The 13,409-nt window shown below is 37.8% G+C and overlaps 1 protein-coding gene across 1 annotated transcript in view; it reads left to right on the top strand.

Annotated features, from left to right (window-relative positions):
- The window catches only part of LOC125248671 (60 kDa lysophospholipase-like), a 62,964-nt gene that overhangs the window by 31,000 nt on the left and 18,555 nt on the right, over nucleotides 1-13,409 (top strand). The window contains exons 7-9 of the mRNA XM_048160781.1: nucleotides 6,070-6,153; nucleotides 6,970-7,088; nucleotides 8,715-8,835. Of these exons, the coding sequence (XP_048016738.1) occupies nucleotides 6,070-6,153; nucleotides 6,970-7,088; nucleotides 8,715-8,835 (324 nt within the window). The remainder of the gene's footprint in view (nucleotides 1-6,069; nucleotides 6,154-6,969; nucleotides 7,089-8,714; nucleotides 8,836-13,409) is intronic.

Raw genomic sequence — 13,409 nt, 5'->3', positions numbered from 1 at the left:
TCAATAAAACATCCACATCAAAACCTAATAATTTTTGTGCCATTATGCCAGTCCAGGATGGGCCAGTAAACACTGGTGTTATGCTGCATGTTGCTTTATTTAAGAAGCAGTTAACATATAGTTTCATTAATTGATGCATGTAGTTAACTGCAATAGATTCTCATTTGACAGTGAATGTGTTTGTTAGAAATAATTCAAAATACCTGTAAAGTATTAGTGTTTTTAGCACTTAATTTATTTTACTTTAATTTTACAGTTTTTGTTTGGCAGCCATAGCTGACAGGCTTTGACCATTTTGTATGATATTTTTAGTGTAGATAAGGCTCAGGTGTGGGAAAAGGTGCTTTAATTTGTGTAAGTATAAATTTTCTTTCAACTGTCAGAAAAAAAAAAAAAAAAAAGATTTGCAGCTTTTTGCTGTTTTTATAACTGTAAATTGTGTATTGTGAACTGCTGCTTTAGGCTAACGCAAAATAAATATGATTTATTTTGGGTGGATTGCTGAAGTAAGTTTTGGGGTTTCTGGTTTACTTATAGATTTTAATATTTGATGACATAACATAAAGGTTCATTATGTACAGGCAAAATGTACTGAATGATGAAGAATAAAACATTGCAGTCAAGCCTTGTCGGGCAGAAAGTTCAGTTCTGGCTCGTGGACCTTTCTCGATCTCGTCCCCCCTTTCTCTCTACCACTTTGCTTCCTGTCTACTCTCTGTCCTATCATAAATAAAAAGGCAAAATGCCAAAAAAATAAACATTTGAAAAGTAGGCTAAGTATATAAATAAAAAGGAAAATAATATCCTGTTACATGTGGCAGTTGTTTTCACGAGTTCACACTTACAACTGATCGAATAGAGTAAAATAAGCATGTTTAGTGCTATCCGAGGGTATTAAGGGCTCTGAGCTCAGAATTTTGCCTAAACCCAGAGTACTCCCCTGTATCCTGGGAATAGGAACCAGCCAAAAGTGAGGAGTCGGGTGGAGGAGGAATGCAGAAAATTGTTGAGATAACTAGGTGAGTCAGCTGTGTATATTTATGCCTCCTCTCCAAAGCTGATTAAATAGGACCATTTTGTTTTATACATTTTTGCAATCCTTACCTTGAAACGGGCTTTACTAACACAGCAATTAGGCTGCCCACTGCTCCGGGTGTGTGTTCATCGGTGTGTGTAGGGCCTTAAAAACACTGCGGTCGTGTAAACGATGTGCACCTTTGGATGGGTTAATCACTGCAGAGCACAAATTCCTGAGTATGGGTCGAGCGCGGATACTCTGGCCACGTCAACTTCACTTCACATACCACAATGGCGCTAAATGCAAAGTGCTTTACATAAAGACAGGAATAATAACTGCAAATAGAACATAAGGTGAATCCGAGATAATAATCCAGTAAAACACGACACAGAGAATGCTTTGCTAAACACTCGTGATTCCAAGAGCTAGTGCATGAGTTTTAGGGAGGCGTTCCTTTTTGTTTTTGTTGTTGTTGGGCTGTTCTGTCAGAGTGGATCTTCAAACGGATCTATCCATGCAGAGCAGATCTAAACGGATCTTCAGTCAACATGACAGGACCGCTGTCTAGCTCTACCTGTTAAGGCACTTCAAACTGATAAACAAAGTTTCAATCTCCCTTTTTGCCAAGACACCTCAAACTGCGCCACACAGCCCTAATCCCCCTTCCGGAGATATCTTATCTATGCAACGCAGTTCAAATTTTCCCTTTGGAAAGTGTCCTGTAATCCAGAGATATCTTAACCATGCACCACTGCTCAAATTTCCCCATGGTTTGTCCCCTTATCCAAATTTACCAAATTTTAACCTAATCACAAATGCTTTCTTCCTAATTCCTCCAGCTCTTTCAACCAGACAACAATATTTAAAATGCATTAAAAGTCAGAATAACAAGATGATACATAAAATATATAAAATGCATTAAAAATAAAATAAAAACAGGAAAAGGAATTAAAAGAATAAAAAAGATAATACGTATAAAATAAAGTGCAAATAGTTCGGACATAGCACAGTGCTCAATCAGCAAATGCATAGGTAAAAAGATGTGTTTTGAGTCTGGATTTGAATGTGGCTACTGTTGGAGCACATCCTGATCTCTTCTGGAAGCTGGTTCCAGCTGCGGCTGGCGTAACAGCTAAAAGCAAACTCTCCTTGCTTTGAGTGAACCCTTGGTATTTCTAAATGACTTGATCCTGATGATGATCTGAGTGATCTGTTAGGTTTATATTCTATGAGCATATCTGCAATGTATTGAGGTCCTAGGCCATTGAGTGATTTATAAACAAGTAACAAGTTTTACTTTAAAATCAGTTCTAAATGCAGCTGGAAGCCAGTGCAAGGACCTGAGGACTGGTGTGATGTGTTCATGTTTTCTGGTTCTGCTCAGAATCCTGGCAGCAGTGTTCTTGTACGAGCTGCAGCTGTCTTATGGTCTTTTTGGGAAGGCCAGTGAGGAGCCCATTACAATAATCCACCCGGCTGGTGATGAAAGCATGAACAAGTTAGGAGGGAAAAAAACTCTCTAAGTCTTCACTGGAGACAAAGCATCTAATTCTTGCAATATGCAGAGAGACTTTGAGATGATAATATGCTGTTCTCGATTTAGTTATTGTGTTAATGTATTGATAATGTGTTATGTGTATGCTTTACATGGCTACTGAAACTCAGGTCTGACTCCAAAATCACACCAAGATTCCTGACTTGATTTTTAGTTGTTTGACCCCTTAGAGTGAAGATACATGTTCACTTTGAGAACTTCATCTTTGTTTCCAAACGCAGTGATTTCATATTTGTCTTTGTTTAACTGAAGGAAGTTTTTGCACACTCAATTTTTAATTGCATCAATGCATTGGCACAGGGAATCAATGGGGCTGTAGTCGTTAGGTGATAGGGCTAGGTAAATCTGGGTGTCATCTGCATAGCTGTGATATGCAATTTGGTTCGTTTCTCATTATTTGGTTCAGTGGCAGCATATATAGGTCTATTCAGTCTATTCCTTAGTAAAAGTTGGTCTCAGCAGCTTTGTGAATAGGTTTTAAGAGAAAACTCTTAGCTAAGAACTTTTACTGCTATTTAGGAGAACTCTTAGTGGTAAGATAAAATGTTTTTTGAATACGGCCCCTGATCCCTATGAATCCCCTCCTTATGGAATGCGCAATGAAATGATTCGAAATGTCCCCCCCCTACCATAACCGTGAGGTCCAACACACTACTAACTAAGGGAACATTTACACAACAATGATACGCTTAAACCAGAGAAGTTTTTACTTTGAGTTTTCTGCATACAGGCAACACCATTTTCAAAATGATCCCCATTCACATGGATCTGCGAAATCGTCTAAAAAACGCTGTATTCTTCTGCCAGGCCATTAGATGGTGATGAAACACTATAGACTGAACATGTAATACACAAATGCATGACGTCATCATTTTCACAGATTCACGTTTTTTTGTTGTTTACATGAAGACTTGCACTTTGAAACCATTTTTCAAAAGTTTGCGTTTTTTAGGCACCTAAACACTGTTGTTGTGTAAATGAACGGCCAAAACACAGTTTACTTTTTTAGTTGAAAATGGTTTTGTGTAAGCGGCCCCTAACTCAACCAGGCCCCACCCCTTTATTTTGAACATGTCTTGTATGGTAATTAATTAAATGAGGGATATTGTGAAGTGTTTGTTCTTGGAAGAAAAATCAAGGCTACAATGTCAGGGAGTTCAGAAACAGTGACACTGATATACAAGGGCATAGATTTGGTTTCAACATTGGGGGGTTGAGCATTGGTATGCTGCCTGTTATAGTTTTTTTTAATTAAAAAAAATCTGTTTTATGTGTAGCGTTATTGGATAATTTATTTCTTCTTTATCTATCTATCTATCTATCTATCTATCTATCTATCTATCTATCTATCTATCTATCTATCTATTTATCATAACTTTATGGAATTTATGTATAAAAAAATTATCAAATTCTAACATAACGGAGTGATTCTAAAAAGAAAGAAATTATGTTAAATATTGAAACCGCCAGTAGGTGGCAGCGATTCGACGTTTTAATGAGTGAGCTACTAAAATCGTTCATTCAGCCAATTCACTCAAAAGTTAGATTAATTTAGGAAGAAAACAAACACTGATGTGAATACTTTGTCATTGATAAGACACTATTGAAAAATGAAGTAACAAAACAGATGGCTGTTTTGGTAACTGGTTACAGTTACCAGATTACGTTACTGTAATCTAATTACTTTTCCTGATAACGCAGTAGTGTAACGCATTACATTTTAAATTTATGTAATTTGATTACAGTTACTGATGTCAGTAAAATTACGTTACTTGCGTTACAAGAAAAAAAAAAAGTGCATTTCTAAAGAAATCATACGTCATTATGAATCTCCGGAGAACGCGTGGAGGAGAATACCCGCTCCCAAGACGTGCGTGGTCCAACCTCCTAAACAAGTTAGATTGGATTTTTAGGCGATTTGTTCAGGATCGGGAGAGAAGGTAACTTCTGAACAATACTGTTTTCAAATGTTATTATAAATGTTTTCAGCATTTTTTTCCTGTCTTTAATGCAGTTACATACAAACATAAAGACAGTTAAGATACCACACACATACATGCTACACACAGCAAGGAATGTTTAAGCTCTGTCAGAAACCGCTCACTCGTTCTCCGATTCACTAATCCCTATATAGTTTATGTCATCTGAGTGCACTATATCTGCAAAGAGTGAACGAAATGAAGTGAGTAAATTCGGAGGCTGATGTAGACTATAACTGTGCGTCGGAGAGCTGGAGCTGTCACAGAAACGGCTCAACACGTGATAAAACTAGGCCTACTTTTATCCTACATGTTATTTTATAAAATAATATTAATAATAATCTTGATGACTTTATTTTGTAATCATACATACCTGCCAGCTTTGTAGTTTAATCGATTGAATGGTTTGTCATGCTTAATATGTGTTCATAATCATTAAATACTATTAAAAAAACGGCAAACAAAAATAAACATTTACAAGAGTACAATATTTCATATATTTATTGGTTTATATTTCATATATTTATAAGTTATTTTTATCATGTTAGAATCTCACGCTCACAGATGACGTGGTCGTTGAGTGCCCTCAGGCGACTGTTATGATTGCATTTGAATGAATAAGCTACCTATAGATGATTAACGAATATTTTTAAGTCAAGTTGCTGTTTTCATACTTCTGTAATATTTTTCAGTCAATATTAAATTACAGAAAGAACTATGAGTTTCAGTTTGTTGCATATTTTTGTAGGTTTCAAAGTAACTTGAATGTAAAGTAATTAGTAATCTGATTACTTTTTACATGCAGTAATCAGTAATGTAATCAAATTACAATTTTAATGTAGTAATTTGTAATTTGTAGTGGATTACTTTTTTTGAGTAACTTACCCAACACTGACAGTTATGGCTAAATTGCAATAGATTAGCTAGCTAAAATATATGTGAAGTGTACTTAGCTATTATAATGTTTTCATACCTCCTTCTCAGTACATGCTTTATTCTTTTTAACGTCCCCCTTTGAACAGAAGTTTAATGTAGTCGGCTGGGCAGCGGTTCTCTTCATTTTTGGTGCTACCCGTGCTCTCCATTCAAACAGTAGAGCAACACTCTCGTTGTTTTGGTGAAAGTGCGACGCGCATTGGTTGGGCATTACCAATCGGTTCAGTGGAAGGGGGGGTATTTTTTTTTGACTAATTTATTATGACAAACTCATATTTGATTAGAAACAAAATTAGTTTTACAAAATAAATGAATTACACATATTTTAGTATAGATCTACTTGGATTTTCATGTTGAAATATTGGGGGGTTGTAACTGATGGATCTGAATCCCCCCTGCAAACTACGCCCCTGCTGATATAGAGAATAACTCCTGCCGGAGGGACTTTGTACTTTGTAACTTTTTTATGCTCAAACAGCAACATTACACACTAAAGAAAGTTGAAAATGTAAAAAAAAAAAAAAAAAAAAAAAAAAAAAAAAGCATAATTATAAGCTTCACAACCATCTTGTATGTTGCAGGTGCCCATCTATGAGATGAGGAATGATGGGAGGGAGAACCTCTTGGGGGCGCTGTTAATAGCAGGACAGTATGTCATCCCTGAGGTGAGTTTTTTTTTTTCATTCTTTGTGAGTGACGCCTTTGTAGCCATTATATATACAGCATGTACAAGATACCGTCTAATATTTGTAATGTTTTTACGACTTGTGTTTTGGAGGATGTTAGGACTGCAGTTATAAAATAGTTGACAGAATTTCATTATCAATTACTTTAAGCATTTAAACTATTTAGCATTTAAATAACTCAGTTTTAAAATATGGTAGATAGTTTTTAATAAAGTACAGGAAATATATGATTAAATGTGGTTTAATTAAGTGTCCTTTGAAATCATTATATGTTTTGCAGTTTATTTTGTTTCTGCCAAGCCAGTGAAGAACAATATAGATATTTTATTATAAATGTTAGGGCTGCACGATTAATCGCATGAGATTTTCATGCGTGTCTCGTCAGTAAAGCCGGTTCTTTGATTAGCGGTAAATGTCCATCACCTGCTTTCAAATGGAGCGGCACTTAATATACAGAGCCGTAGTTCGCGGACAAGCTACGCAATATCGCGTTCATAATCGCAGATGAATCGCCTTCGATAATGAACGCGATATTGCGTAGCTTGTCCGCGAACTACGGCTCTGTATATTAAGTGCCGCTCCATTTGAAAGCAGGTGATGGACATTTACCGCTAATCAAAGAACCGGCTTTACTGACGAGACACGCATGACAATCTCATGCGATTAATCGTGCAGCCCTAATAAATGTATTGGTAATCATTTTTATAATAATTATTATTGTTATTAAAATATATTATAAAACAGTTTAAATTGAGTAATGGGCATGAAAAAAGCCCTTTGTGTCTTTCTTCACAGGTTTGCCTGTATTTTCATCATAAGCTGTTCAGGGGCAATCGTGTCACCAAAGTGGACCCTGGAAGCTTTAACGCATTTATCTCACCAAACCTGCCGCCATTAGCACAATGCAATGTCGAACATCAAAAGTGATTCCTCTTCTGCCAACATTTATACACAGTCTATATGGGTCTATTTATGGAATAGTTTTCATAAAAAAAGAAAATTCTTTTTTTTTTTTTTTTTTTTTATTCTTTTACTTTTTTTTCTGCCATAGAAATTTACTATATATTGGTTGTATTATTATTATTATTATTATTATTATTATTATTATTATTTTTAAATGCAATTACAATAATTTGGGACTGAGGCTCTTAAAGGGTTAGTTCACCCAAAAAAAAAAAAAATTCGGTCATCCACAGACTGGGTAATCAAACAGTTGATGGGGCCCATTGACTTCCATAGTATGGAAAAAAAAATAATAATACTATGGAAGTCAGTGGGGCTCATCAACTGTTTGGTTACCAGTTTTCTTCGAAATATCTTCTTTTGTTTTCAGGAGAAGAAAGAAAATGATGATAGAATTTTAATTTTTGGGTGAAATATTCCAGGATTTTTCTCCATATAGTGGACTTCAACAGTTATCAACGGGTTGAAGGTACAAATGTCAGTTTCAGTGCAGCTTCAAAAGGCTCTACATGATCCCGGTCAAGGAATAAGGGTCTTATCTAGCAAAACATTGTCATTTTCTAAAAAAAAAAAAAAAAAAAATGTATATACTTTTTAACCACAAATGCTTGTCTGGCAACTCGTTGGTCCCTGTTGAAATCCATATAAGGAGAATAATCCTGGAATGTTTTCATCAAAAACTTTCATTTCTTTTCCACTGAAGAAAGAAAGACATGAACATCTTGGATTACATGAGGGTGAGTAAATTATCAAGAAAATTTAATTCTAAAGTGAACTAATCCTTTAAGCTTCAAAAAGGATGCGATAACATTATTGAAGTATTGTAAAAGTGGTCCATTTGATTCACTTAAATGAATGTGTCTTCCATAAAGCTGTTATGTGATTTCAGAAGATTTGGATAAGATTGTAAGTCATTTAGGCTACTTTTATGATTGTTCATGGTGCTTCTGAATCTTCAAAATGATGTAATTATGAAAAATGATGAAAGCCTGATTGCATGGTTTGGAACAACGTTGAACTGAGCAAATGATGGCACTTTCAACAAATGTTGATGTGGATTACATCTAGTAATCCATATACTAATCCATATCCATATCCAACTTTAAAAAGTTGGATAAAAAGTTTAAAAAGTCATCAATGGTAGTTGACAAGTTATTCATTACATTTTTATGAATGTATAGTGGTTTTTATTTTTATACTTTTATGAAGGTTAACTGGCAGAAAACTTTCTTTTACATTTTTAGTACTTTTGTTTTGTGTTTTTGTCATTTTTATTGGTTTTTCCTTTTTTAATGTTGATGTAGTTTTTAATAAATTTGATTTCAATTTTCAGTCATTTACTGTTTAATAATCCTGTGGTGAGGAGAATGAATTACAAAGTACAATCAATACAATTTGTAGATTCAAAATTAATATTAGTTTATAAAAACTGCACATGTAATAACTATGCACAAATTATTAAGAAAAGTTACATTTTTGATAGTATATTATGTCACATTGCAACTCCCTTTTTAGTGATGATGCAGTGTTATTTATTTTATTCAGAGGTGTTGTTTTGAGTATGTTATATTTCTTACTTCTTTAGTTAACTGGGATATTGTGTGGCGAGCCAATACAACTGCCACATTCCGTGTCAACACACAATTGAACCCTAATGTGGGTCTCCTACGACTCTTCCCAGGAATCACTGCTGATAAAGTAAGGCCATGTGGCAGACATGTTCACAAAACCCTAAATGCCAAGGCCAAGTCAGGTCTCAAGTCTTTGTTCTGTTTTTAGCAACAGTTATTTTAGTTAGTCATTGTAATTAATAGTGTTTTGAAATATCAAAACTGATTTTTACTTTAATATGTCTAATAAAGCACACAAAGAATTACTTAAATCATGAATTTAATTTGTATTAACAATAATAATAATAAAAAAAAAAAACTATTACTTTCACACTAAATAACATTACTATTTGGAATTCAGGGACAACAGTCACCACGAGAAAAAAAAGTGCTGTGTATTTTGAGCTATTTGAGTTGCCATAGTTTTCTGTTATAAGGACCACTCCATCAGCCCGACGGTGGAATCCGACAGGCCTGGGCAAAGGTGTAATGCTTGTAATGTCTTTTCAATGTCCCCTGTGAAGTTCACTCAATTTTTAGAATGTAGTTTCAATTGTACTTGAACTGCTTGTTTAATCTGACTCCAATTTCAAATGATTATTACTCTTAGATTGTGTTTACAGTTAAGGAACTAATCATTGGTTATGTAATTAATTTAGATACTTAAATATTATGGGTATCCCGTACTTTCAATCATTCGTTCATTACGGATACCGATATCAAACAGGAAGTTACATCAGCCTTATTTACTTCCACAATCATAAATTTATCAGTTCTGATTTTTAGTCAGAGGGTGCAGAGTGTACTAATAAAAAATTGAGTCGAACCGCCACATGCTTGTTCATTCAAAACGTCTCGGTTATGTATATAACCTTAGTTCCCTGAATAGGGAACGAGACGCTGCGTTAGCCGCTATGGTAATGCCTCTGCGTGATGTCGTCATGAAGCAAGTATGAAATCTGTCCAATCAGGAGACGGAACGTCATAGGCGGGTGACGTCACTGACCAGGAACCATAAAGCCGGCCCGAAAACACTCTCATTCAGCTTCGGAAAGTCTGAAGCAAGTCGCTCTCGGGCATGCAGGGAGTATGGCAGGGCAACGCAGCGTCTCGTTCCCTATTCAGGGAACTAAGGTTATATACATAACGGAGACGTTCCCTTTCAAGGGAACTTGCGCTGCGTTTAGCCGCTATGGGAATGCTAATCCCAACGTCGCCATATGAGCAAGTGACCGAATCGTGTGAAGCCGAAGCGCACAGCTCACAGTAGCACCTGCGCACCTGGAGTGGAGCTGAGGTCAAGTTCATAGAACTTTACAATTGTGTGCGGAGAGGACCAGCCTGCCGCATCACAAATGTCAGACAGGGAAACTCCCTGTGATTAAAGCCTTCGAGGCAGCCATACTCTGAGTAAAGTGAGCCCTAACAGCCAATGGTGAAGGCTATCCAACCGACTCATAAGCAAGTGAGATGGCCTCGACCACCCACTTGCTCACTCTCTGCTTAGACGCTAGGAGACCTTAGCTAGGTGCACCAAAAATACGCATCTAGTGCCCGTACTGGACACAGCAGATTAAGCTTTTCTTGGTCCGATGACGTAAAGGAGGAGGACAGAAGGCCTGCAGTACAATAGGTCTCGCAGTATTAGTGAGAACCTAGGAATGTATCCCTTTCGAGGCACGATGGAGAAACCGAAGGGCTTGAATGTCTCCAAATCTCTTGAGAGACGAAAATAGTTAGAAGAAACACTGTATTTAGTGTTAAGAACCTTTCCGACACTACTTTCGAAAGGTTCGAAGAAAGCCATAGAAAGAAATCCCAGGTCAGGAACTCTTATGCGTACTGCAGGTCTAATCCTCAAGGTGCCACGGAGGAAACGAAGTAATAAGCGGGTGTCTCCCCAAAGATACCCCACTTAAAGGAGTGTGGTAAGCAACTAAAGCCGCCACGTACACCTTCAGCGTGGAGGGGGATGACCCTGAAGAAAATCTGTCCAGCTGGAAATCCAGTACTGCGCTAACCGGGCAGTTGACTGGATCCCACTGGTGATTTTCACACCAAAGAAGTGAATAATCTCCACTTTAGTGCATATAGTTTCCTCGTGGAGGGAGCTCTGGACTGGAGTATGGTCTCAACAACCTCAGTTGAGAGACCGGAGTCTATGAGACGTGCCCCCTCAGAGGCCACGCCCACAGTCTGTATAACTCCGGGCGGAGATGCAGTATTAGACCGTCCGCCTGAGAGAGAAGGTCCTTCCTGATCGGAATCTCCAATGGAGACCCGTCTAGGAGAGAGACCAGGTCCGAGAACCATACTCGGGCCGGCCAGTACAGGGGCTACCAATATGAGACGTGGCCCCGTCCCGGCGAACTCTCTCCAGAACTCCCGGGAGCAGAGCAATCAGGGAAAAAGTGTACAGCGGTAGCCTCAGCCACAGCTGTACCATAACATCCAGCCCAAGAGGTGCTGGGTTTGAAATCGAGAACCACAGTGGACAGTGAGTCGTCTCTTGAGACGCAAACAGATCCACTTGGGCTTAGCCGTAGTTCTCCATAAGAACTTCAACTACTCGTGGTGAAGTCTCCATTCCCCGGGCCTCGGCCTCTGCCTCGACAGAATGTCTGCTCCCACATTCAGGTACCCCGGGATATAGACTGCTCTGTAGGAACAGCAGTTTCCCTTGGGACCTCAGGAAAATCTGATTCCCCAGTCTATAAAGCGGGCGTGATCTCAGACCCCCTGATGAATTATATAAGAGACTACTGATGTGTTGTCTATACTGACTAACACATGTTGGTCTCTGTGGTCTGGAAGGAAGTATTTAAATGCCAGAAATACTGCCATCGTTTCCAGGCAATTATGTGCCAAGAGAAACGATGGTCCTGCCATAGACCTCGAGTTGAGCGACCACTCATGATCGCCCCCCAACCCGTGAGGGATGCATCTGTCGTTAGCTTGACGCGATGACTGAGAGCCCCCAGCACAGGTCCTTGGGATAGGAACCAAGGTTGCTTCCATATATCTAGAGCACGTAAGCAGCGCCGTGTGACTCTGATCATGAGAAACAAATTCCCCCTCAGTGAGAATCCCTTGGTTTTAGCCACCACTGCAGTGGTCTCATGTTCAACAGGCCAAAAGGTATACGTTGGACGCTGCTGCCATCAGACCTAACAGTTTCTAAAACTGTTTGACAGTGAGTGACTGGCCTTGCTTTATGTCCGAGACGGTAGTGAGAATTGATGATATATGAGCCGGAGATATACGGGCTCGCATAGTCAACGAATCCCATACCACGCCCAGACAAGTGGTTCTCTGAGCTGGAGAAAGCACACTTTTCTTTGCGTTTAGTCTCAACCCCAACCTTCTCATGTGAGCGAGATCAACATCTCGATGTTGAACCGCCATTTGCTCTGATTGAGCCAGAATCAACCAATCGTATGTGTAGTTGAGAATGCGGATGCCCTGCATACGCAAGGGCGTCAAAGCCAGATCTACACATTTGGTTAACCCTCTGGAGTCTGAGGCTGATTTGGGGCCTGGAGAAGTTTTGACATGCCCTGACATTTGTGCTTTTTTAATTTGTTCATAAACACATTAATGACACAAGTCATTACACTGTATTCAACACAAACTAGGCTACCATAATATGCGAGGAACATGTATGTACATGTTTGTGTTTTTGAAGGAATAACGTTTATGCGTGGTTATTGAAAAACAAAAAACTTAAGTCACTGAAATAAGGCCAAAAAAAGTATATTAAATCTGTGTTCATAAGACTTCTGGGTATTGGAGGTTGTAGACTAGAGTTTTTGCTTCAGAATTATGTAAAAATTATGCTGCCTACTCCTTCATATAAAACAATATATTGATTTAGTTTTTGTAAGTCAGTTTTTGTCAAGAAACACAGTATGCGTGGAGGCGTGAATCATCATGAATAATGGGCCATTTACACCTGAGAAGACAAAAGAATCACATAATAATGACCTGAAATAACTTGCATATTAATGAGGCCTTTCAGTCAGGTAGGGTGTGAAAAAACCCTCTGTAATCATGTCACAGCTCAATTTAAAATAATGGTATTCTATTATATTCTTTAAAATATAATGTATTTCTGTGATGCAAAGTGTCTGAACAATTATGTTACCTCTATGGCATTTCATATAGGCTTTTAGCTTAAAAGCATGCACATTTGGAGAAATATTGATGGATTCTTATATGTTTATGTCAAATTTATATACAGAGGAGTAATATTTATTCTATATTTATTCTATATATCATCACTATGAGTGCTGGATACTGTGTTTTCAATTCATACTTGCAGCCGGAGGGCGCTCTGTGCACCTTTAGGCCACAAATCCATATAAAGAAGAAGAAGAACCAGGAACTAACTGCATGTCTTCTAGAGCTAGCTAACCATGGCTTTAACATCCAGATAAGCTTTTCAAGATAATAAATACATGATTGAGACGATGTATGCATGTATTGCTTCTGAATTTGCCTCTGAATAGCGCTCATTCTGTGGGCGTGGCCGCATTAGCGGATAATGAGCTGAATCACAGACTTCTGACATGGCTCTCTTTTCATACAGATTACATAAACACAAAATGTTTGTTTTTTTGACTTGCACGATTTAAAACCTGACATTTCAACGTTTCTTTAGAC

The sequence above is a fragment of the Megalobrama amblycephala genome, linkage group LG1 (genome assembly GCF_018812025.1).
Source record: "Megalobrama amblycephala isolate DHTTF-2021 linkage group LG1, ASM1881202v1, whole genome shotgun sequence".
Taxonomy (NCBI): domain Eukaryota; kingdom Metazoa; phylum Chordata; class Actinopteri; order Cypriniformes; family Xenocyprididae; genus Megalobrama; species Megalobrama amblycephala.
This window is presented reverse-complemented; position numbering and strand designations above follow the sequence as displayed.